Source organism: Salvelinus alpinus, chromosome 32 (genome assembly GCF_045679555.1).
Source record: "Salvelinus alpinus chromosome 32, SLU_Salpinus.1, whole genome shotgun sequence".
Lineage (NCBI taxonomy): Eukaryota > Metazoa > Chordata > Actinopteri > Salmoniformes > Salmonidae > Salvelinus > Salvelinus alpinus.
The window spans coordinates 594,290-621,272 of NC_092117.1; the positions used below are offsets into that span (position 1 = coordinate 594,290).

The following is a 26,983-nucleotide window of genomic DNA, read 5'->3' on the forward strand; positions in this document are numbered from 1 at the left end:
CTTGAAAGGGCTGGTAACTGTGACAGCATGGAATTCAAAGGAGGCGATAGACAGATGGGTAAGGGGAGAAAGAGAGAATGACCACTTGGGAGAGATGAGGATCCCGGTGCCACCACCCCGCTGACCAGAAGCTCTCGGGGTGTGCGAGAACACGTGGGCAGACGAGGAGAGAGCAGTAGGAGTAGCAGTGTTATCTGTGGTGATCCATGTTTCCGTCAGTGCCAAGAAGTCGAGGGACTGGAGGGAAGCATAGGCTGAGATGAACTCTGCCTTGTTGGCCGCAGATCGGCAGTTCCAGAGGCTGCCGGAGACCTGGAACTCCACGTGGGTTGTGCGCGCTGGGACCACCAGGTTAGGGTGGCCGCGGCCACGCGGTGTGAAGCGTTTGTATGGTCTGTGCAGAGAGGAGAGAACAGGGATAGACAGACACATAGTTGACAGGCTACAGAAGAGGCTACGCTAATGCAAAGGAGATTGGAATGACAAGTGGACTACACGTCTCGAATGTTCAGAAAGTTAAGCTTTACGTTGCAAAAATCTTATTGACTAAAATGATTAAAATGATACAGTACTGCTGACTGGTGAAGTAGGCTAGCTAGCAGTGGCTGCGTTGTTGACTTTGTTTGAAAGTGTAGCTGGCTAGGTAACCTCGATAGCTGGCTAGGTAAACTCGATAATTACTCTAAACTACACAATTATCTTAGATACAAAGACAGCAAAGACAACTATGTAGCTAGCTAACACTACACTAATCAAGTCGTTCCGTTGTAATGTAATAGTTTCTACAGTGCTGCTATTCGGTAGAAGTTGGCTAGCTAGCAGTGTTGACTAGGTAGGAGAACGGCAGCGCGGCGGACGAAAATAGCTGGCTAGTTAACCGATAATTACTCTAGACTACACAATTATCTTAGATACAAAGACAGCAAAGACAACTATGTAGCTAGCTAACACTACACTAATCAAGTCGTTCCGTTGTTCCGTTGTAATGTTATAGTTTCTACAGTGCTGCTATTCGGTGGCTAGCTGGCTAGCTGGCTAGCTAGCAGTGTTGACTACGTTACGTTACGTAGAAGGACGAAAATAGCTGGCTAGCGAACCTCGATAGTTACTCTAAACTGCACAATTATCTTTGATACAAAGATGGCTATGTAGCTAGCTAAGATCAAACAAATCAAACCGTTGTACTGTAATGAAATTAAATTAAATGTAATACTACCTGTGGAGCGAAGCGGGATGCGACTACTCGCTCCAACCGGAGCATCGAAATGTTCATTCGTAGGCATTGAATTGAGTGAATGCTATGCAGGTTCACTGAGATGCAACCCAAATGGATAGGTCTAGCTCATTAATCTGTAGATCTGACGTAGTCAGAAGCTCAACCTTAGTATTCATGCATTATAAAAAATAATCTTAATATCTGATATTGTGAGTAAACAACCTCGGAATAGAAAAGACAGGAGTGCGTCTTCCAGCCCGCCAATAAATTACATCATGCAACCCTCCCGGTTAGTAAATTTACCTCAACATGCCCCTCGCTTGCTCGAGAAGGCAGAGCGGCTCGATGCTGGTTGATGAACTTGACATTGAAAGTTCTGGGAAACACGTTTTTCTTGACTAAAGTAGGTAGAGTGGTGGTGCATCCAGGGAGAGAACTAAACTAATCTTCTCAAATGTCATTTGTGGTCTTATGCTGCCATCTATTGGAATTATGTAGCAACTGCAGAAGTACTGAATAATGTGTAATACCTTACTAAAGTAGTAATTACTCAAAATTGGAAAATATAACATTTTCTAGTTCATTTTACCACTTACAACCATAAAATAACTATTTTTATCATAACAAACAATGAAACTGACATACACCAAAACACCATATAGTTAGTTAATTATATTTAGATGGGTGACATTATCTGCCAAAGTAACAGCCCTGTAGACAATGAAGAGCTCTGCAGTAGATACCCAAACATTCAAAGGCCATTTTCTCAAAAGGGAGGTTACAAGTTTATAATCTTTATGACTTTCCCATTGTTCCTCAACTGTAGTGTATGATATACAATTTTCTAGCTCTGAGTCTGTACTTCTATCCAAGGTCAAAAAATTATTTTACATTTTGCTGAATAAGACTGAATCAAGCCGGTCGGTCACATTTGACTGTATAAAACCTAGCAGTACTACTAATTTCTCTGAGAGTGAGGCAGATATATAGCATTTAGCAAAAAAACATGACTATTTGTCTCTCTGAAATGAAAACATCAAGTGATAGATTTTAAGCAAATACAGCTGTCATTGAACAATCCCATGCCATGATTAGATAATGAAAAAACACACCAATCTCTTTCATAATTTCTTTTAAAACAATAAAAGCAAATTTACAAACATTTATGAAAATGGATATATAGCATTTTGGAATGAAATTCTTCTTATGTTTCCCAATCTGAGCTCAGAGTAGATGAGAGATGTAATGTTTGTCTCTGTTGTGTTGAAGCCCAATCAAGCGGAAGAAACCAGCCTCCCCTGTACCCAGCTGTGTGTCCATGAAGAGTGACAAGTCTATGGAGCAACCTATAAACTTTAGAGAGGGAGACTTTTCTACTGAAAAAAGGTAAGAACAACTCATTGGTCATGGTCAGTGAGTTAAACAACACTGTCATTTCTCCTCTCCCATTTTGTTTTTATTGTTTCATAATCCATAGGCTAATCCTTTGTCCATTTTCATAGTCCTGAAACAATGTTAAACAAACAACATTCCCTCCCTGTGTGTGTGTGTGTGTGTGTGTGTGTGTGTGTGTGTGTGTGTGTGTGTGTGTGTGTGTGTGTGTGTGTGTGTGTGTGTGTGTGTGTGTGTGTGTGTGTGTGTGTGTGTGTGTGTGTGTGTGTGTGTGTGTGTGTGTGTGTGTGTGTGTGTGTGTGTGTGTGTGTGTGTGTGTGTGTACTCCCTGGATGAGGAGATGTAATCTCATGTTTTGTCCACAGAAACCAAGAGGAGAGATCAGAGTTAGAGATTCTCAGTGGTCAGTCTTCCCAGAGTCATCAAACAGACCTGGCCTCCATATTCAGTGTATGTGATCCTGTTATGTACATTTGTTTTTGTTTATCTCAAGTAAAGTTGATCTGTCAATCATTCATTAACGTGTTGATGAGAAAGCATTTTGTCTCTTGCTTAACCTATTTACTTGATTTATTTCAGTTGCTTGAAGAGAAAATTCTGGCATTTGTGAAGAACGAGCTGAAGATGTTCAAGAGGATTCTTAGTCCAGAACTCCCAGAAGGCTTTGAGAGTCAGAAGCAGGATAAGGAAGTGGTGGACACTGAAGATGAGAAGCAGGAGAGCAGTGCCAGAGAGGGGGCTCTGAAGATCACACTGCACGTCCTGAGGAAAATGAACCAGAATGATCTTGCTGACACACTGGAGAAAAGTAAGATCTGTCTGCCTCATGTTGAAATATGTTTTTTAACATTTAAAAGCTGTAGCTAAAGTACAGCTAAAGTAGCTGTGTAACTCAATGATATTGTAGCAGCCTTAACACAACACCTAGTGACCTCATCAAGTAGCAGCAGGGATATGTTGTGTTGATTAATTTAGAGAGAGAGAATAGGAGAGACAGAGGAAAGACAGAGGAGAGACAGAAACAGAGAGAGAGATAGAGACAAACAACATTAATAATACCATCAGTAATACCAATAATAATCTAATCAGTCACACCAGTGTTTAACGCAGTATTAAAAAATGTATAGATTTATGCAGACAGTTAAAATAATAAATGATTATAATTTAAGACTTTATAACAGTCCTACAATACTGTAGGCATTAAAACAGATGTAATATTAATATCCTCTGTTATTTCTTCATTCAGATGAGCTTGCTGTGATTTGCCAACGTGAACTCAAATCTAATCTAAAGAAGAAGTTTCAATGTGTATTTGAGGGGATCGCTAAACAAGGAAACCCAACACTTCTCAATAAGATCTACACAGAGCTCTACATCACAGAGGGTGGAACAGGAGAGGTCAATAATGAACATGAGCTGAGACAGATTGAGACAATAACCAGGAAACAAGCAAGACCAGAGACTGCAATCAAATGTAACGACATCTTCAAAACCTTAACTGGACAAGACAAACTTATCAGAACTGTGCTGACAAAGGGAGTCGCTGGCATTGGAAAAACAGTCTCTGTGCAGAAGTTCATTCTGGACTGGGCTGAAGGAAAAGCAAATCAGGATGTCCAATTTGTATTTTCATTCCCTTTCCGGCAACTGAATTTGATGAAAGGGGAAAACACTTTGATTGAACTTCTTAATCACTTCTCAATGGAAACCAAACAATCAAGAATCTCCAACTACGACAAGTACAAAGTTCTGTTCATCTTTGATGGTCTGGATGAGTGCCGACTGCCCCTAGACTTCCAGAAGAACAAGATCTGTTGTGACGTCACAGAGTCAACCTCAGTGGATGTTCTGCTGACAAATCTCATCAAGGGGAATCTGCTTCCCTCTGCTCTCCTCTGGATAACTACCCGACCTGCAGCAGCCAATAACATCCCTTCAGGGTGTGTTGACCAGGTGACGGAGGTACGAGGGTTCAATGACCCACAGAAGGAGGAGTACTTCAGGAAGAGATTCAGTGACGAGAACCTGGCCAGCAGAATCATCTCACACATAAAGACATCAAGGAGCCTCCACATCATGTGCCACATTCCAGTCTTCTGTTGGATTTCTGCAATAGTCCTTGAACACATGCTGGAACATAAGAGAGAAGAGATGCCCAAGACTCTGACTGAGATGTACACACACCTTGTGGTGTTTCATACCAAACAGAAGAATGAAAAGTATCTTGGGAAAGAAGAGACAGGTCCACACTGGAATAAAGAGAGCATTCTGTCACTGGGAAAACTGGCTTTTCAACAGCTTGTGAAGGGCAATCTGATTTTCTATGAAGAAGACCTGAAAGAGGCTGGCATTGATGTTAATGAAGCCTCAGTGTACTCAGGATTGTGCACACAGCTCTTTAAAGAGGAATGTGGGCTGTACCAGGACAAGGTGTACTGCTTCGTCCATCTGAGCATTCAGGAGTTTTTGGCTGCTGTATATGTGTTCCTCTCATTCATCAACAACAATGAGAATCTAATGGACAAACTGCAAACAAAAGATAAGCCTGAAGTTACTTTCTACAAGAGTGCTGTGGATAAAGCCTTACAAAGTGAGACGGGAAACCTGGACCTTTTCCTACGCTTCCTTCTGGGCCTCTCACTGGAGTCCAATCAGAAGTACTTACGTGGTCTACTGACAGAGACAAGAAGCAGCTCACCGAGCCATAAAGAAACAGTGAAGTACATCAAGGAGAAGATCGGGGAGAATCCCTCGCCAGAGAGGAGCATCAATCTGTTCCACTGTCTGAATGAACTGAATGACCATTCTCTAGTGAAGGAGATCCAAAGATACCTGAGCTCAGGAAGTATCTCTCGAGCCAAACTGTCACCTGCACAGTGGTCAGCTCTGGTCTTTGTGTTGATGACTTCAGAAAAGGAGCTGGATGTGTTTGACCTGAAGAAATACTCCAGATCAGAGAAAGGTCTTCTGAGGCTGATGCCAGTGGTCAAAGCCTCCAGAGCTGTTCTGTGAGTACATCAAATGACATATAAGAACTAATCATCAGGAAACAATATTCAGTTCAGAAAAAAATATGTATTATGATATGTATATAATATTATATTGAAAAACATATTGAATAAATGCATTAATGTACACATTAGTATAACATTGAGACCGTACAATTCTAGGAGACGGAATATGAATCTTTGTTGTTTGAGAGAATAAACCAAATGCACCTGCCATTGTCCTTCTACACTACTGGTGTTAAATTAACAATGTGTTTGTGAAGTCATGATGATCTCTTTGCAGGCTGTCAGGCTGTGGAGTTACAGAGGAAGGCTGTGCTTCTCTGGTCTCAGCTCTGGAGTCAAACCCCTCACACCTGAGAGAGCTGGACCTGAGTAACAATGACCTGAAGGATTCAGGAGTGAACCTGCTCTCTGCTGGACTGGGGAATCCCCACTGTAAACTGGAGACTCTGAGGTCAGTATTCCTGTAGTTGGTCAACGAGTCATAACTGTTCACCAGCTCCACATGTGTTTACCAGGCACACATAGTCCACACCATATGTGTTTGGACAGTGAAGCTTACAGTTTTTGGCACAAGTGTAGAGAGGAGTAGGCAGGAGTCAGTCGCAGGTTTAGAACTACATAATTTATTAAGCACCATAGATCAAAGTGGGATGAAACCCAAAGTGCAAAATAATAAAGTACTGAGGAATAGTAGGTTAGATTCCTCTCAGGAAAACAATCAACATTTACTATGACGGACAAAGACAAATGACAGAGGGAATATATATACAGTGATTGAGTGGGGATTGGAACCAGGTGTGCGTAATTATGACGAGACAAGTCTGAGGTTGATAAGTGAAGGGTGTTTGCCAGCAGCAGGTTATGCAGCAACTAGAAGGCTGACGATGCCTAAACTGGACAGGAGGGGGAGCCAAAGCGAAGGCTGGTGTGACAGTTTTAAATGTGGTGCTATGCTCCAGCATTTTGGATTTGAGATAGAACGTTCCATATTAGGTGACAGTACAGAATGTCACCTTTTATTTAAAGGTATTCATAAATATACATTTTACCGTTTAGAAATGAAAGCACTTTATTTATCTAATTCTCCCATTTGAAAAAGTCGTAAGTATTTGGACAAATTCATTTAGTCAAAAGTTTAGTATTTGGTACCATATTCCATGCCTGCAGTGATTACATCAAGCTTGTGACTAAACAAACTTATTGAATGCATTTGCAGTTTGTCTTGGTTGTGTTTTAGATTATGTTTTTCCTAATAGAAACTGAATGGTGAATAATGTCCTGTCATTTTGGAGTCACTTCACTTGTATTGTCAGTAAGAATAGAAGATGTTTCTGAACACTTCTACATTCATGTGGATGATACCATGATTATGAATAAGGGAGAGCTGCCCAGTGACACGAGCCTACCAGACCAGCTAAATCACTTCTATGCTCGCTTCGAGGCAAGCAACACTGAGGCATGCATGAGAGCATCAGCTGTTCCGGACGACTGTGTGATCACGCTCTCCGTAGCCGACGTGAGTAAGGCCTTTAACTAGGGTAGGGGGCACTATTTTCAACTCTGAATGAAAAGCGTGCCCAAAGTAAACTGTCTGCTACTCAGGCCCAGAAACTAGGATATGCTACCATCCCACACCCCCTAGAGAGGTCAACATTCACAAGGCTGCGGGGCCAGACGGATTACCAGGACGTGTGCTCCGGGCATGTGCTGACCAACTGGCAGGTGTCTTCACTGACATTTTCAACATGTCCCTGATTGAGTCTGTAATACCAACATGTTTCAAGCAGACCACCATAGTCCCTATGCCCAAGAACACGAAGGCAATCTGCCTAAATGACTACTGACCCGTAGCACTGACTTCCGTAGCCATGAAGTTCTTTGAAAGGCTGGTAATGCCTCACATCAACACCATTATCCCAGAAACCCTAGACCCACTTCAATTTGCATACCGCCCAAACAGATCCACAGATGATGCGATCTCTATTGCACTCCACACTGCCCTTTCCCACCTGGACAAAAGGAACACCTACATGAGAATGCTATTCATTGACTACAGCTCAGCGTTCAACACCATAGTGCCCTCAAAGCTCATCACTAAGCTAAGAACCCTGGAACTAAACACCTCCCTCTGCAACTGGATCCTGGACATCCTGATGGGCCGCCCCCAGATGGTGAGGGTAGGTAACAACACATCTGCCACGCTGATCCTCAACACTGGAGCCCCTCAGGGGTGCGTGCCCAGTCTCCTCCTGTACTCCCTGTTCGTCCAAGACTGCATGGCCAGGCATGACTCCAACACCATCATTAAGTTTGCAGACGACACAACAGTGGTAGGCTTGATCACCGACAACGACGAGACAGCCTATAGGGAGGAAGTCAGAGACCTGGCCGGGTGGTGCCAGAATAACAACCTGAAATAACAACCTCAACGTAACCAAGACTAAGGATATGATTGTGGACTACAGGAAAAGGAGGACCGAGCACGCCCCCATTCTCATCGACGGGGCTGTAGTGGAGCAGGTTGATAGCTTCAAGTTCCTTGGTGTCCACATCACCAACAAACTAGAATGGTCCAAACACACCAAGACAGTCGTGAAGAGGGCACGACAAAGCCTATTCCACCTCAGGAAACTAAAAAGATTTGGCATGGGTCCTCAGATCCTCAAAAGGTTCTACAGCTGCAACATCGAGAGCATCCTGACTTGTTGCAACACTGCCTGGTACGGCAATTGCTCGGCCTCTGACCACAAGGCACTACAGAGGGTAGTGCGTACGGCCCAGTACATCACTCTGGCTAAGCTGCCTGCCATCCAGGACATCTATACCAGGTGGTGTCAGAGGAAGGCCCTAAAAATTGTCAAAGACCCCAGCCACCCCAGTCATACACTGTTCGCTCTACTACCGCATGGCAAGCGGTACCGGAGTGCCAAGTCTAGGACAAAAAGGCTTCTCAACAGTTTTTACCCCCAAGCCATAAGACGCCTGAACAGGTAACCAAATGTTTACCCGGACTATTTGCAGTATGTGCCCCCCCCCAACCCCTCTTTTACACTGCTACTGTCTTTTTATCATATATGCATAGTCACTTTAACCATATCTACATGTACATACTTCCTCAATCAGCCTGATTAACCGGTGTATGTATATAGCCTCGCTACTTTTTTTTTTACTGTTGTTTTTATTTCTTTACTTACCTATTGTTCACCTAATACATTTTTTGCACTATTGGTTAGAGCCTGTAACTAAGCATTTCACTGTAAGGTCTACACCTGTTGTATTCAGCACATGACAAATAAACTTTGATTTGATTTGATAATCATGCATGAATTGTGAATAATAACGAATAAGAAGGTTATAGAGGCACAAAGATCCGAATAAATGCTAACCTCCCCTGTTATTGGTAATGGTGAGAGGTTAGCATGTTTTGTTGTAGTCTCTGTTATTGGTAATGGTGAGAGGTTAGCATGTTTTGTTGTAGTCTCTGTTATTAGTGATGGTGAGAGGCTAGCATGTTTTGTTGTATCCTCTGTTATTGGTAGTGTTGAAAGGTTAGCATGTTTTGTTGTAGCCTCTGTTATTGGTAATGGTGAGAGGTTAGCATGTTTTGTTGTAGTCTCTGTTATTGGTAATGGTGAGAGGTTAGCATGTTTTGTTGTAGTCTCTGTTATTGGTAATGGTGAGAGGTTAGCATGTTTTGTTGTAGTCTCTGTTATTGGTAATGGTGAGAGGTTAGCATGTTTTGTTGTAGTCTCTGTTATTGGTAATGGTGAGAGGTTTGCATGTTTTGTTGTAGTTTCTGTTATTGGTAATGGTGAGAGGTTAGCATGTTTTGTTGTAGTCTCTGTTATTAGTAATGGTGAGAGGTTAGCATGTTTTGTTGTAGTTTCTGTTATTGGTAATGGTGAGAGGTTAGCATGTTTTGTTGTATCCTCTGTTATTGGTAATGGTGAAAGGTTAGCATGTTTTGTTGTAGCCTCTGTAACTTTCTCATTCATTATTACTCACGATTCATTCATGCTTTTCTTAATCATGGCATCATCAGGATTACTTTAGTAGTGTTTAGAAACATGTTATCTACTCACTTAGACAGAAAAGTACTCCAGTCACCATCCACCATTCAGTTACTTTTGGGCAAAACACAACCAAAACAAACTGCAAATGCATATCATATGAAACATTTGATCTGAAATCCAAAATGCTGGAGTATAGAGCCACATTTAAAATGTTAGCTTCACTGTTAAAATAGATATGGTGTGGACTGTATACTCAATACAATCTAAATCTGATACCTCACTGTCTGTCTGTTGACTGATACTGCTTTTTAAACTGGTTTGGTCAGTCTACTCAAATATTTGTACTATGCATTTTTCTCTCTATAAGTAATACTTTGATAATTTGTCATTTCTAATAATGATACATTAATTTATGAATGGATATGGCAGGTTTCAGGACACTGATGTATTTGAATATGTTGCTAAAAATATACTGCCACTATTTTCACCACCAAAGAATAGCGGTGTGGTTTTAATATGATTTGACTATTTGCAGGCTGTCAGGCTGTCTAGTCACAGAGGAAGGCTGTGCTTCTCTGGTCTCAGCTCTGAGGTCAAACCAAACACATTATTTGTGCACAGGTTACAGTGTAAGCAGGGAAAGCTAAGCGTAACATTTTAATACGACCTGTCTGTCATTGTATTTCTTCTGTGTTTGCAGACTCACTGGCTGTAAACTCACAGATACATCCTGTAAAGTGTTGGCCTCAGTTCTCAGTTCAAACCCCTCACACCTGAGAGAGCTGGACCTGAGTAACAATGACCTGAAGGATTCAGGAGTGAAGCTGCTCTCTGCTGGACTGGGGAATCCCCACTGTAAACTGGAGACGCTGAGGCCAGTATTCCTGTAGTTGGTCAACAAGTATTTGTATTGCATTGTATTTCTTATGGATCCCCATTAGTTCCTGCCAAGGCAGCAGCTACTCTTCCTGGGGTCCTGGGGTCCAGCTAAATTAAGGCAGTTTATACAATTTTAAAACATTACAATACATTCACAGATGTCACAACACACTGTGTGCCCTCAGGCTCTTACCACATATCTACAGTACTAAATCCATGTGTATGTATTGTGTGTGTGTGTGTGTGTGTGTGTGTGTGTGTGTGTGTGTGTGTGTGTGTGTGTGTGTGTGTGTGTGTGTGTGTGTGTGTGTGTGTGTGTGTGTGTGTGTGTGTGTGTGTGTGTGTGTGTGTGTGTGTGTGTGTGTGTGTGTGTGTGTGTGTGTGTGTGTGTGTGTATCTTTTCACAGGTCCCGCTGTTCCATAAGGTTTTTTTTTTAATCTGTTTTTTAAATCTAATTTTACTGCTTGGGTCAGTTACTTGATGTGGAATAGAGTTCCATGTAGTCATGGCTCTATGTAGTACTGTGTGCCTCCAATAGTCTGTTCTGCACTTGGGGACTGTGAAGACACCTCTGATTGAATGTCTTGTGGTGTATGAATGGGTGTACAAGCTGTGTGCCTGTAGTTAAAACAGACAGGTCGGTGCTTTCAACATGTCAATACCTCTCTTAAATAAAAGTAGTGATAAAAGTCCATCTCTCCTCCACTTTCAGCCAGGAGATATTGACATGTATATTATTAATATTAGCTCTCTGTATACATCCAAGGGCCAACCGTGCTGCCCTGTTCTGAGCCAATTGCAATTTTCCTGAGTCCTTTTTTGTGGCACCTGACCACACGACTGAACAGTAGTCCAGGTGCGACAAAACTAGGACCTGCCTTGTTGATAGTGTTGTTAAGAAGGTAGAGCATCACTTTATTATAGACAGACTTCTCCCCATCTTAGCTACTACTGCATCAATATGTTTTGAACATGACAGTTTACAATCCAGGGTTACTCCAAGCAGTTTAGTCACCTCAACTTGCTATATTTCCACATGATTTATTACAATATTTAGTTGAGGTTTAAGTTTTAGTGAGTGTTTTGTCCCAAATACAATGTTTTTAGTTTTATAAATATTTAGGGCTTACTTATTCCTTGCCACCCATTCTGAAACTAACCGCAGCTCTTTGTTGAGTGTTGTAGTCATTTCAGTCGCTGTAGTAGCTGGCGTGTATAGTGATGAGTCATCCACATACATAGACAAACTGGCCTTACTCAAAGCCAGTGGCATGTCGTTAGTAAAATATTTAATAAAATAATATAAAAAATAAAAACCTGTTCACTCAATGACTAACTATTCACCAGATCCACATGTGTTTACCAGACACACATAGTCCACAACATATGTGTTTGGACAATGAAGCTTACAGTTTTAAATTTGGCGCTATTCTCCAGCATTTTGGATATGAGATACAATGTTTCATATTAGGTGACAGTACAGAATGTCACCTTTTATTTGAGGTTAAAGGTGAGAGGTTAGCATGTTTTGTTGTAGCCTCTGTTATTGGTAATGGTGAGAGGTTAGTATGTTTTGTTGTAGCCTCTGTAACTCTCTCACTCATTATTATTCATGATTCATTCATGATCTTTCTCAATCATGGAAGTCACAGGCTTGATGTAGTCATTGTGTTCAAAGAATATGGGATCAAATACAATACTTTTGACTACTTTAATACACTATAAGTGAATTGGTCAGAATACTTATGACTTCTTCAAATAGGGGGACGAGATACATGGTGAATGGTGAAAAAGACACCAAAAGACATTTCACAATGGTGAAAAAGACATGTATTAAAATACCCTCAAATAAAAGGTGATACCCTCAAAGAATAGCAGTGTGGTTTAAGGCACAAGGCGAGACCCAGATGGCACGGGAGGCAGGTACAGAGTCCAGAAAACAGGCAAGGGACAAAAATCGGGAGGACTAACAAAAAATAATAGAAGCAGGAGTAGGGAAAAACGCTGGTTGACTTGATAAACATACGAGACGAACTGGTACAGAGAGACAGGAAACACAGGGATATATACACCAGGGAAACACAGGGATATATACACCAGGGAAACACAGGGATAAATACACCAGGGAAACACAGGGATATATACACCAGGGAAACACAGGGATATATACACCAGGGAAACACAGGGATATATACACCAGGGAAACACAGGGATATATACACCAGGGAAACACAGGGATATATACACCAGGGAAACACAGGGATATATACACCAGGGAAACACAGGGATATATACACCAGGGAAACACAGGGATATATACACCAGGGAAAGACAGGGATATATACAGCAGGGAAACACAGGGATATATACACCGGGGAAACACAGGGATATATACACCGGGGAAACACAGGGATATATACACCAGGGAAACACAGGGATATATAAACCAGGGAAACACAGGGATATATAAACCAGGGAAACACAGGGGTATATACACCAGGGAAACACAGGGATATACACACCAGGGAAACACAGGGATATATACACCAGGGAAACACAGGGGTATATACACCAGGGAAACACAGGGATATATACACCAGGGAAACACAGGGATATATACACCAGGGAAACACAGGGATATATACACCAGGGAAACACAGGGATATATACACCAGGGAAACACAGGGATATATACACCAGGGAAACACAGGGATATATACACCAGGGGAACACAGCAATATACACACCAGGTAAACAAAGGGATATATACACCGGGGAAATAAGTGACACCTGGAGGGGGTGGAGACAATCACAAGACAGATGAAACAGATCAGGGTGAGACATGAATATGGAGAAAAATATACTGCCACTATTTTCAACACCAATGAATAGCAGTGTGATTTTAATATGATTTGACTCTTTGCAGGCTGTCAGGCTGTCTAGTCACAGAGGAAGGCTGTGCGTCTCTGGTCTCAGCTCTGAGGTCAAACCCCTCACACCTGAGAGAGCTGGATCTGAGCTACAATCACCCAGGAGACTCAGGAGTCAGACTGCTCTTTGCTGGACTGGAGGATCCACACTGCAGACAGGAGAAACTCAAGTATGTAGAGGGTTTATGTCAATGTTCATATCAGACATGTGTGACTTATCAGGCTTGTTAAGACAAACATTCTTACCATCACTTGGACAAAGTTATATGCTGACTGTGTGTGTGTGTCCTGTGTGTGTGTTCTGTGTGTGTGTGTCCTGTGTGTGTGTGTCCTGTGTGTGTGTGTCCTGTGTGTGTGTCCTGTGTGTGTGTGTGTGTCCTGTGTGTATGTGTGTGTGTCCTGTGTGTATGTGTGTGTGTCCTGTGGGTCCTGTGTGTGTGTGTGTGTCCTGTGTGTGTGTCCTGTGTGTGTGTTTGTCCAGTGTGTGTGTGTGTGTGTCCAGTTTGAAACACACTAGACTCATACACACACACACACACACACACACACACACACACACACACACACACACACACACACACACACACACACACACACACACACACACACACACACACACACACACACACACACATACACACTGGGCACACACACAGGACACACACACACACACAAACACACAGGACACACATTTTGGACACACTGGACACACACACTGGAAACAAACACTGTGTGTGTGTGTGTCCAGTGTGAGTGTGTGTGTGTGTGTGTGTGTGTGTGTGTGTTCAGGTGTATCCCTCAATGACTGTCTGTTCTTCTGCTTACCGCTACAGTGTGGAACATGGTGGAGAGAACACAATGAAACCTGGGCTTAGAAAATGTGAGTGTTGACTGCTATGAAGAATAAGTCTTAAATCAAGTTAAGTCAAAGTCAAAGACAACCATCAATACTTATTTGTTCATATTAAATATCAGCTGTAGTTCTACAGAAGCAGAAATCAGGGACACCAAAGTTTACAAAGAGTTGCTTTGACAATGTGTGTGTCTGTGTTTGTGTGTGTGTGGTGTGTTCGTGTCACATAAGACATATTTGTTTTTGTTCATGCATGCATGCAGGTGTGTGTGTGTGTGTGTTAGTGTTACGTCAGAAATGTGTGTGTTTGCGTTCGTGCATGTGAATCCAGTGTGTGTGTGTGTTAGTGTTACGTCAGAAATGTGTGTGTTTGTGTTCATGCATGTGTATCCAGTGTGTCACGTCCTGACCAGGAGCAGAGGGTTCTGGACTCCTGGACATGGGAGGAGATTTTGGACGGTAAAGGACCCTGGGCACAGCCGGGGGAGTATCGCCGTCCGAAAGAGGAGCTGGAGGCAGCTAGAGCGGAGCGGCACCACTACGAGGAATTGGCGCAAGGTAACGGGCACGAGAGGCAGCCCCAGAATTTTTTTTGGGGGGGGCACACGGGTAGATTGGCGGACTCAGGTAGGAGACCTGAGCCAACTCCCCGTGCTTACCGTGGCAAGCGTCGTACTGGTCAGGCACCGTGTTATGCGGTGGAACACACGGTGTCTCCAGTACGTGTTCATAGCCCGGTACGTCACATCGCAGCTCCTCGTATCGGCCGGGCTAGAGTGGGCATCGAGCCAGGAAGGATGATGCCGGCTCAGCGCATCTGGTCTCCTGTGCGTCTCCTCGGCCCGGTGTATACTGCACCAGCCCTTCGCACGGTGTCTCCAGTTCGACAGCACAGCCCAGTGCGGCCTATTCCAACTCCCCGCACTTGCCCGGCTACAGGGGGGATCCAGCCAGGACGAGTGGTGCTAGCTCTGCGCTCGAGACCGCCGCTGCGCCTCCACGGTCCAGTGCATCCGGTGCCTCGGCCAAGGACAAGGCCTCCTGCATGTCTCCCCAGCCTGGTGAGTTCTGTGCCTGTGCTAAGCACTAAGCCTTCTGCATGTCTCCCCAGCCTGGTGAGTCCTGTGCCTTCTCCCAGAGCCAGGCCTCCTGTGTGTCTCTCCACTCCAGTGATGATCAATGGCACGAAGCCTCCAGTGATAATCCATGGCACGAAGCCTCCAGTGATAATCCATGGCACGAAGCCTCCAGTGATAATCCATGGCAATAAGCCTCCATTGATAATCTATGGCAAGAAGCCTCCAGTGATAATCCATGACAAGAAGCCTCCAGTGATAATCCATGGCACGAAGCCTCCAGTGATAATCCATGGCACGAAGCCAGTGATAATCCATGGCACGAAGCCTCCAGTGATAAATCCATGGCACGAATCCTCCAGTGATGATCAATGGCACGAAGCCTGCAGCGATGATCCATGGCACGAAACCTCCAGTGATAATCCATGGCACGAAGCCTCCAATGATGATCCATGGCACGAAGCCTCCAGTGATGATCCATGGCAAGAAGCCTCCAGTGGTGATCCATGGCACGAAGCCTCCATTGGTGATCCATGGCAAGAAGCCTCCGGTGATAATCCATGGCATGAAGCCTCCAGTGATGATCCATGGCACGAAGCCTCCAGTGAGGATCCAGGGCATGAAGCCTCCGGTGAGGATCCATGGCAGGAGGCCTCCAACGAAGGAACCTAGTCCGGAGCCTCCAGCGATGGCCTCTAGTCCGGAGCCTCCAGCGACACCCTCTAGTCGTTAGCCTCCAGCGACGCCTTCTAGTCCGGAGCCTCCAGCGACACCCTCTAGTCCGGAGCCTCCAGCGTCGCCCTCTAGTGCCTTAGCCTCCAGCGACGTCCTCTAGTACGGAGCCTCCAGATTCGCCCTCCTGTCCGGAGCAGCCGGAGTCTCCCTCCTGTCCGGAGCTGCCGGAGCCGTCCGCCGGAGCCGTCCGTCTGTCCTGAGCTGCCGGAGCCGCCCGTCTGTCAGGAGCTGCCGGAGCCGTCCGTCTGTCCTGAGCTGTCGGAGCCGTCCGTCTGTCCTGAGCTGCCGGAGCCGCCCGTCAGTCAGGAGCTGCCGGAGCCGCCCGTCAGTCAGGAGCTGCCTGAGCCGCCCGTCAGTCAGGAGCTGCCGGAGCCGCCCGTCACTCCGGCGCTGCCGGAGTCGCCCATCTATTCGGGGCCCGCTGCAAGGGTCGGCTCAGCGCCGAATATTCGGGGCCCGCTGCAAGGGTCCCCAACCCAGAGACGCCACCTAAGTGGGCCAAGACTAAGGTGGTGCGCTGTCCACGTCCCGCACCAGAGCCGCCACCGCGGTGAAATGCCCACCCAGACCCTCCCCTGTAGGTTCAGGTTTTGCGGCCGGAGTCCGCACCTTTGGGGGGGGGGGTACTGTCACGTCCTGACCTTAGAGATCCTTTTTATGTCTCTGTTTTGGTTGGTCAGGGCGTGAGTTTGGGTGGGCATTCTATGTCTGGTGTTCTATGTTGTCCTTGTGTTGTATTTCTATGTCTGGCCTGATATGGTTCTCAATCAGAGGCAGTTGTCATTAATTGTCTCTGATTGAGAATCATATTTAGGTAGCCTGTTCCCACCTGTGTTTGTGGGTGGTTGTTTCCTGTTTCAGTGTTTGCACCATACGGACTGTTTCGGTTGTTTGTTCGTGTTTTGTAATTTTTGTTCTGTGTTCATTTTGATTTATTAAAAATCTATTATGGACACTTACCACGCTGCGTATTGGTCCGATCCTTGCTACTCCTCAGACGAAGAGGACGAGAACCGTTACACAGTGTGTGTGTGTGTGTGTGTGTGTGTGTGTGTGTGTGTGTGTGTGTGTGTGTGTGTGTGTGTGTGTGTGTGTGTGTGTGTGTGTGTGTGTGTGTGTGTGTGTGTGTGTGTGTGTGTGTGTGTGTGTGTGTGTAATTAATGGGAATAAGTGTATTTTATATTACCATACAGTATAACATATGATCATTCAACAAGTCTCAAGTTACCTTAACTCCTTTTGATACCTAGAAAAATCTACATTAAATGAATTAGTGAAACGTGAGTTAACACTTTAATGTGAATGATGATGATTTCTAATATTGTGTCTGGTTTCATCCATCAGATGTCTGTGATCTCACACTGGACCTAAACACAGTAAACAGACTCCTCTCTATGTCTGAGGAGAACAGAAAGGTGACATGTAGGAGAGAGAAGCAGCCGTATCCTGATCACCCAGAGAGATTTGAGGACTATGAACAGGTGCTGTGTAGAGAGGGTCTGACTGGGCGCTGTTACTGGGAGGTAGAGTGGAGTGGGATAAGGGCTGGTATAGGAGTGACCTATAAAGAAACCAGCAGGAGAGGAAGGGTTAATGACTGTTGTCTTGGATACAATGACAAGTCCTGGAGTCTGTTCTGCTCTGACAACAGTTACTCTGCCTGGCACAATAATAATCTCACTACCATAGACGTCCCCTCCTCCAGCTCCCACAGAGTAGGGGTGTATCTGGACTGGCCAGCCGGCACTCTGTCCTTCTATAGAGCCTCCTCTGACACACTGACACACCTGTACACATTCACCTCCACATTCACTGAGCCCCTGTATCCAGGGTTTGGGGTTTATGATGTTGACTCCTCAGTGTCCCTGTAAATAATAACACACACACACACACACACACACACACACACACACACACACACACACACACACACACACACACACACACACACACACACACACACACACACACACACACACACACGCCCTGGACACACACTGGAAAAAAACACACACACACACACACACACACACACACACACACACACACACACACACACACACACACACACACACACACACACACACACACACACACACACACACACACACACACACACACACACACACACACACACTGGTCACACACACACTGGTCACACACACACCTGACACACAGACACACACACACACACACACACACACAGTGGACACACAGACACACACACACACACACACACACACAGTGGACACACACACACAGGACACACACACACACTGGACAAACACACACACAGGACACACACACACACACACACACAGGACACACACACACAGGACACACAGGACACATACACACACCGGACAGACACACACACTAGACACACACACACACTAGACACACACACACACTGGACACACACACACACACTGGACACACAGGACACACACACAGGACACATACACACAGGACACATACTCACACAGGACACACACACACACACACAGGACACACACACACACAATGGACACACACACACTCTGGACACACACACACACACACATGCGCATCTTCCTATAGTTGTGAGGACCTTGACCCAGGACCTCTTCCAATGTATCCTCTGTTTAAACATTTAAACTCTTACTATAACACCGTTAAAATACCAATTTGATAATTTGTTGTCTTTTATGTTGAATAACAAATTGTACAATTACATATGACATACGCTCCATAGTTGTACAAGTATACAAGGATATATTGTACTTTTCATAATAAAACATACTTGAAACAAGAAAAGCATGTTATTTGTGAAAACAGTTTGGTTATTGATGTTACGTTAACCTGCGACTGGTTTAAACATGAAACAAATATGAAATGAAATACAAACAATTAAATATGTGAAATAGAATTAAACAACAGAGTGTTGTGATGCAGGGTCACTATAGCAACAGAGTGTTGTAATGCGGGGTCACTATAGCAACAGAGTGTTGTGATGCAGGGTCACTATAGCAACATAGTGTTGTGATGCAGGGTCACTATAGCAACAGAGTGTTGTAATGCAGGGTCACTATAGCAACAGAGTGTTGTGATGCAGGGTCACTATAGCAACAGAGTGTTGTGATGCAGGGTCACTATAGCAACAGAGTGTTGTGATGCAGGGTCACTATAGCAACAGAGTGTTGTGATGCAGGGTCACTATAGCAACAGAGTGTTGTGATGCAGGGTCACTATAGCAACAGAGTGTTGTGATGCAGGGTCACTATAGCAGCATAGTGTTGTGATGCAGGGTCACTATAGCAACAGAGTGTTGTGATGCAGGGTCACTATAGCAACTCTTAACTCTCCTCTCTCTGCTCTCTTCTCTCTTTTCTCTGCCCTCTCTCTCTCTCCCTCTGCTCTCTGCTCACTCTCTCTGTTCTCTGCTTTCTCTCTGCTCTCTCTGCTGCTCTCTCTCTTTTCTCTGCTCTCTCTGCTCTCTTCTCTTTCTGCTCTGCCCTCTCTGCTCTCTTTTTCTGCCCTCTCTGCTGTCAATTCAATTAAATTCAATTCAATTTGCTTTATTGGCATGACGTAACAATGTACATATTGCCAAAGCTTATTTACAATATAAAAATGAGAATCAAAATGGTCAACGGGACAACAGTAACAACAATAACCAAGGGTCAAAATAACCATACATTCAACAATAACAATAAACACACAGTAGAGTACATGTGCAGGTTGATTGGTCTGTCAGACACTGTCCCTCAACTTATGGCAGGCAGCAATGTAGTGTGCTGCCAACCCACAGCTCTCTGTGTCCTCCCCCAACAGGACTGGTAGCCTATCCTCATCAGAGAGGTCTTTGAAACCTTGAATAAGAGTTTCAAATTTGGGGAAATGACACTCTCTAATTGTTTTATATTTTTGACATTTTGTCAGGAAATGCAGCTCCGTCTCAGGTTCTGCTAATGTGCAGTGGTTGCACAGCCTTTCCTCTACAGGGAGCCAGGTTTTCCTGTGTCTACCCTTCTCAATGGCAAGGCTGTGCTCACTGAGCCTGTACTTTGTCAAGGTTTTTCTAAGGTTTTGATCAGTAACCATGGTCAAATATTTAGCCACGGTGTACTGTCGATTTAGAGCCAGATAGCACTGCATTTTGCTCTGTGATTGTGCTTGTGTTTCCCAATAAGCAATATAGTTTTGTTTTGACTGTGTTGTAATTTGGTTTATCCTGATTGATTGGATGTTCTGGTCCTGAGGCTTCAGTGTGTTAGTAGAACAGGTTTGTGAACTCAGCCCCAGGACCAGCTGGATGAGGGGACTCTTTTCTTGGCTCAGCTCTTGGTATTGCAGGGCTTGGTAGTGATATGAGAGGGGGTCACTGTATTTTAGATGTTTCCAAAACTTAATTGCTCTTTTTTTAGTTTTTATTATTAGTGGATATTTGCCTAATTCTGCCCTGCATGCATTGTTTGTAGTTTTCCTCTGGACATGTAGGAGAATCTTACAAAACTCTGCATGCAGGGTTTCAATGGGATGTTTGTCCCATTTGATGAAATCTTGTTTTGCAAGTGGACCCCACACCTCGCTGCCATAAAGTGCAATTGGTTCAATTACATATTCAATTAGTTTTAGCCAAATTTTAATTGGTATTTCAATTTGAATTTGCTTTTTAATTGCGTAGAATGCCCTGCGTGCTTTCTCTCTCAGTTCATTCACTGCCTCATTAAGGTGTCCAGTTGAGCTTATTTTTAAACCTAAGTAATTGTAGTGTGTGCAGTACTCTATATATTTTGTACCAATTGAGAACTTTGGTCTAATTCCCTGAGATCTGGATCTTCTCTGGAAAATCATTATTTGAGTATTTTTGGGGTTTACTGCCAGGACCCAGGTCTGGCAGTACTGCTCTAGCAGATCCAGGCTCTGCTGTAGGCCATGTGCTGTGGGTGACAGCAGGCATAGGTCATCTGCGAAGAGTAGGCATTTAACCTCTGAATTATGGAGACTAACATCAGGGGCTGAGGATTTTTCTAGAATAGTGGCCAATTCGTGGATGTAAATATTGAAGAGTGCAGGGCTCAGATTACAACCCTGACGAAGGCCCCGTCCCTGGTTAAAGAATTCTGTTCTTTTCTTGCCAATTTTAATGCTGCACGTAATGCCAGTATACATTGATTTAATTTTGTCATATGTTTTACCCCCTACACCACTTTCAATAACTTTGTAGAACAGTCCTGTATGCCAAATAGAATCAAATGCTTTTTGGAAGTCGATAAAGCAAGCGTATATTTTGGTATTATTTTGGTGGACATGTTTATCTATCAGGGTGTGTAGGGTGTAAATATGATCGGTCGTGCGATGTTTTGGTATAAATCCAATTTCGCTTTTACTCAATACATTGTGCTTATTAAGGAAGTTTAGAACTCTTACATTTATAATACTACAAAAAGCCTTCCCCAGGTTACTGTTCACACAAATGCCGCTGTAATTGTTAGGGTCAAATTTGTCTCAGTTTTTAAAGATTGGGGTTATGAGTCCTTGATTCCAGATGCCAGGGAAATAACCTACACTTAAACAGTTTTAATATAGCCAATTGAATTTTTGCACTTGTGAGTTTGAGCATCTCATTTAGGATGCCATCAGGTCCGCATGCCTTTTTAAATTTGAGAGCCTGAAGTTTCTTATAGAGCTCCTGGTCAGTAATTGGGGAGTCCAGTGGATTTTGATTGTCCTTTATAGCTTTTTCTAATCCATTCAACTTCTCATGAATTTGGCGTTGTTCTGCGTTTGTGTCAATTTGAACGGTGTTGTAGAGTGTTTTAAAATGGGTTGTCCATATGTCACCATTTTGTATCGCTAATTCCTCTTGTTTAGATTTTTATTTTTTTCTTCCAATTTTGCCAGAAGTTGTTTGTGTTTATGGACTCCTCAGTTAGCGTCAGCTGCTTTCTGTTGTACTGTGCTTTTTTGGTTCTGAGTGTACGTTTATAGAGTTTTAAAGTCTCACAGTAATGAAGGCGTAATTCACCATTATTTGGGTCTCTGTGCTTTTGGTTGGATAGTGTTCTAATTTTTTTCCTTATAATTTTACAATCTGCATCAAACCAGTTGTCATCTGTGATCTTTTTTGTTTTGTTTTTTATCAATTTCAATTGTGCTTCTTTTGCCGTTTGCCTGAATATATAGTTGATGTTTTGTACTGCTAGATTGATGCCTTCTTTACTGTGAGTGAATGTGGTATCCAGAAAGTTATCTAAGAGTGTTTGGATATTTTGGTTCCAGGTTGCTTTCTGGTATTCTTCTGTGCTGTTTTGGGCCCATCTGTATGAATTTCTGATGTTGTACAGCTTACTGGGCTGTGAATGTGTGGTTGTTTCCATGTCTGTTCTTTTGAGGAACAATGTAATTTGGCTGTGATCAGACAGAGGTGTTAGTGGCTTGACAGTGAATGAGCTGAGAGAGAAAGGGTCAATGTCTGTGATCATATAGTCTACTGTACTGTGGCCAAGAGGTGAGCAGTAGGTGAATCTCCCCAAAGAGTCCCCCCGTAACCTACCATTGACAAAGTACAGACCCAAGCTTCTACAGAGCTGCAACAGATCCCTTCCGTTTTTGTTGACGGTAATGTCGCTGTTGTTTCTATGGGGGAGATTAACTTCTTCGGGCTGCAAGCCCTAAGTCGGGCTCAATATGACAACAGCCCGTCCAAGTGCAGGGCGCAAAATTCAAAATATATTTTTTAGAAATATTTAACTTTCACACATTAACAAGTCCAATACAGCAAATGAAAGATAAACATCTTGTGAATCCAGCCAACATGTCTGATTTTTTACATGTTTTACAGCGAAAACACCACGTATATTTATGTTAGCTCACCACCAAATACAAAAAAGCACAGACATTTTTCACAGTACAGGTAGCTTGCACAAAACCAACCAAACTAACCAAGAACCAACCAAACTAACCAAGAAACAACTTCATCAGATGACAGTCTTATAACATGTTATACAATAAATCTATGTTTTGTTCGAAAAATGTGCATATTTGAGGTATAAATCAGTTTTACATTGCAACTACCATCACAGCTACCATCACAAATAGCACCGAAGCAGCCAGAGTAATTATAGAGACCAACGTGAAATACCTAAATACTCATCATAAAACATTTATGAAAAATACATGGTGTACAGCAAATGAAAGACAAACATCTTGTGAATCCAGCCAATATTTCAGATTTTTTAAGTGTTTTACAGCGAAAATACAATATAGCATTATATTAGCTTACTACAATAGCCTACCACACAACAGCATTGATTCAAGGCAACAGTAGCGATAGCGACAAAACCAGCAAAATATATTAATTATTTCACTAACCTTCATAAACTTCATCAGATGACAGTCCTATAACATCATATTACACAATATATATATGGTTTGTTCGAAAATGTGCATATTTAGAGCTGAAATCCGTGGTTATACATTGTGAAAACGTAGCAAATATTTTCCAGAATCTCCGAATATATTTCTGACACTCACCTATTCTGACCAAATAACTAATCATAAACGTTACTAAAAAATGCTTGTTGTACAGCAAATGATAGATACACTAGTTCTTAATGCAATCGCCGTGTTAGAATTCTAAAAATAACTTTAGTACGACATGCAGCTTACATTATAGCGAGAGAGCGCCCAAAATCTGGGCAGGAAACGAATAGTAAACATTTTCGACAGAAATATGAAATAACATCATAAATGGGTCCTACTTTTGTTGAGCTTCCATCAGAATCTTGCACAAGGGGTCCTTTGTCCAGAACAATCGTTGTTTGGATTTAGAATGTCCTTTTTCCCTCTCGAATTAGCAAGCAAAACTTGCCAAGTGGCGCGAAGCTGTCCATCGTGAACAAACGCAGAGAACGGAACACGCCAAAACTCCCGAAAAAAATTCAATAATCTGATAAAACCATATTGAAAAAACATACTTTACGATGATATTGTCACATTTATCAAATAAAATCAAAGCCTGAGATATTAGCCGTCTATAAGGAAAGCTTTTCAGAAGCCAAAGCTGAACAGAGGAAATTGGGGTCCTGTCATTCCAAGACCTCTCTTTTGACCATAGATATGGCTATACACTCCATTTCACCTCTCACAGCCTATTGACATCTAGTGGAAGGCGTATGAAGTGCATGTATACTAATAGATTTCAAGCAGATTAATAGGGAGGCCCTGGAACAGAGCCTCGATTTCAGATTTCTCACTTTCTGACAGGAAGTTTGCTGCAAAATGAGTTCTGTTTTACTCACAGATATAATTCAAACGGTTTTAGAAACTTGAGAGTGTTTTCTATCCAATAGTAATAATAATATGCATATTGTACGAGCAAGAATTGAGTACGAGGCCGTTTGAAATGGGCACCTTTCATCCAAGCTACTCAATACTGCCCCTGCAGCCATAAGAAGTTTTAAGGCAGTTAGAAACAGTATGGCCTGTAATAAAGCTGTCCCCTCGTGTGCTCGTTAGATCAGGTAGTGTTCCTCTGCGCGCATTTGTGTCCCCACAGATGAGCACATTTCCCTGGGCCTGGAAATGGCACGTCTCTTCCTCAAGGGTGGGGAAGATCTCCTCTGAGTAATATGGGGATTCTGAGGGGGGGATATAAATTGCGCAAAGGAACACATCTTTTTCTGTCAGTACAAGTTCTTTTTTCAGTTTTAACCAAATGTGATATTTGCCAATTTTGAGGGGATCATTTAGATGTTGTAGTTCGGATTTGTACCAAATGATCAGTCCTCCAGAGTCTCTGCCTCTATTGACAGAGCTGTGTTTTTGTGACGGCACAATTACCTCTCTGTAACCTGTGGGACAGTGAGTGACAATGTCAGCCTTACACCATGTCTCCTGCAGAATGATGACGTCAACATCTTTAAGGTATTTGTTGAACTCCAGTGCTAAACTCTTCAGTCCAAAGGTTGATGAGTTTAGGCCCTGAATGTTCCACATGCTAACTGATAGCGATTTCATGTTCCAAAAGAAAGAATAGCAGTCAGAAATACAGTAACTAACTATTAAGTTGTTAAGAGCGAGATAAACAGGATAACAGCTAACATTTTTTCTGTTATATATATAAACATTCCTATTCATTGAACAAGTACATTTTAGTACAATAGGTGTGTGTGTGTGTGTGTGTGTATCTCCCGGGTGGCGCAGTGGTCTAGGGCACTGCATCGCAGTGCTAGCTGCGCCACCAGAGTCTCTGGGTTCGCGCCCAGGCTGGGCTGGGTTCGCGCCCAGGCTCTGTCGCAGCCGGCTGCAACCGGGAGATCCGTGGGGCGACGCACAATTGGCATAGTGTCGTCCGGGTTAGGGAGGGTTTGGCCGGTAGGGAGGGTTTGGCCGGTAGGGATATCCTTGTCTCAGTATGTAAAAATGTAATAAAAATGTATGCACTCTACTGTAAGTCGCTCTGGATAAGTGTGTGTGTGTGTGTGTGTGTGTGTGTGTGTGTGTGTGTGTGTGTGTGTGTGTGTGTGTGTGTGTGTGTGTGTGTGTGTGTGTGTGTGTGTGTGTGTGTGTGTGTGTGTGTGTGTGTGTGTGTGTGTGTGTGTGTGTGTGTGTGTGTGTGTGTGTGTGTGTGTGTGTGTGTGTGTGTGTGTGTGTGTGTGTGTGTGTGTGTGTGTGTGTGTGCGGTGCAGATGTATTGGAGGAGCTGTTTAATCCTTCAGGGTTCTCCTGACCGCTGCGCTGGTCCTGCTGTTGGGCCCTGTGGAGGGGGGCCAGGTGTAGGGGTGGTGGGCTGGTGCGGGGTAGTAGGCTGGCTCTGGTGGTCTGTGGGGTGCGCTGGGTCTGGTGTGGCGTTGAAGGGGCCTGGGGCTCCTTGGTGGTGCAGTGGTCTGGTAGGGGTCTCTGGGTGGTCCTCTGTCCAGTGCGGCATTTACCCACATCTCTGGGTGTTTGTCTACCAAGTGCCACGTCCTTTAGAGACTTGGCAAACATCCCTAATGTCTGCTTCCTCGGATGGGAGTGGTCGTGCAGATGCTCTGGGGTGATTGTTGGGTGGTGAGCAACGTGTACGTTCGGGAGTAGGCCACACCCTCTGGTGATGTCAGCGTTGACTTTCTGAATGGTACGGGGATGGAAGTCTTTGCGGGGCAGCAGAGTGGAGATGGTGATGTGGGAGTTGGGGAACCGCTCAGAGGCCCTCTCTGCTACTCTGTTGACCAGGCTGCCTACTCTCTCCTGCTCCTCTCGCAGGTTGTTGGTGCCGGTGTGAATAATAATGTGGCCTGGTTTGCCAAAGTCAGGCTGGGACAGGATGTGGAGTGCATCCTGTGTTTTTGGGCACCATGTTTTGCGCACCTTGTGTTGTGGGAAGAGTTTATCTTCTTGGAGTAATTTCCCATTTGAGTCAATGAGAATGGCCACCTCAGCGGGTTTTACCAGATTAGTGCGTTTACGGTCTAGAGCTGGAGTACACAGGGCCTGTGTACATGGAGGGGTGTGTGGGGGTGTGTCAGGGGGGGCCAGAGACCTTCTCTCTGTAGTAGGTGTCTCCATGTGAGCCTCCTTGTTGACTGGGGGTGTGGGTAAAGTGTTGTCGGTATGGGGGGGGTTGTGGGTAAAGGTAGGTCAGTGGGGGTGTTAGGGGTGGTGGGGTTGTTAGGGGTGGTGAGTGGCTGCAGCTTCTCTCTAGGAGTCTCTTCAGCCTGTTCTCTGTGCTGCAGCACCCTCTTGATGCCAGACAACTCCTTTGCCATCTCCTCCTTTACCTGCACCAGCTCCCTCCTCATGGTGGCCTTTACCTCCTCAAGCGCTGTGGTAAGGCTCTCTCTCTGCTCCTGGACAGAGTTCTTCAGCTGGGTCCTGCACTGGTTGATCTGGTCCTGTAGAAGCTC

At 44.0% G+C, this 26,983-nt stretch overlaps 2 protein-coding genes across 16 annotated transcripts in view; one reads left to right on the top strand and one right to left on the bottom strand.

Annotated features, from left to right (window-relative positions):
• LOC139562713 (NLR family CARD domain-containing protein 3-like) overlaps positions 1-26,983 on the bottom strand; it is a 287,993-nt gene that overhangs the window by 105,370 nt on the left and 155,640 nt on the right. The gene's annotated exons all lie outside the window — the stretch shown is intronic.
• LOC139562714 (NLR family CARD domain-containing protein 3-like) overlaps positions 1-26,983 on the top strand; it is a 473,339-nt gene that overhangs the window by 36,895 nt on the left and 409,461 nt on the right. Inside the window, exons 4-13 of one of the 8 annotated variants that reach the window (XM_071380671.1) lie at positions 2,486-2,602; positions 2,974-3,058; positions 3,188-3,416; positions 3,855-5,616; positions 5,900-6,073; positions 10,171-10,227; positions 10,393-10,509; positions 13,442-13,615; positions 14,279-14,325; positions 17,454-18,905. In XM_071380671.1, the coding sequence (XP_071236772.1) occupies positions 2,486-2,602; positions 2,974-3,058; positions 3,188-3,416; positions 3,855-5,616; positions 5,900-6,073; positions 10,171-10,227; positions 10,393-10,509; positions 13,442-13,615; positions 14,279-14,325; positions 17,454-17,980 (3,289 nt within the window). In that variant the 3' untranslated portion in view covers positions 17,981-18,905. Of the gene's footprint in view, positions 1-2,485; positions 2,603-2,973; positions 3,059-3,187; positions 3,417-3,854; positions 5,617-5,899; positions 6,074-10,170; positions 10,228-10,335; positions 10,510-13,441; positions 13,616-14,278; positions 14,326-17,453; positions 18,906-26,983 lie in introns of those variants that run through there. The other 7 variants (XM_071380672.1, XM_071380670.1, XM_071380674.1 and 4 more) reach the window with 7 other exon arrangements.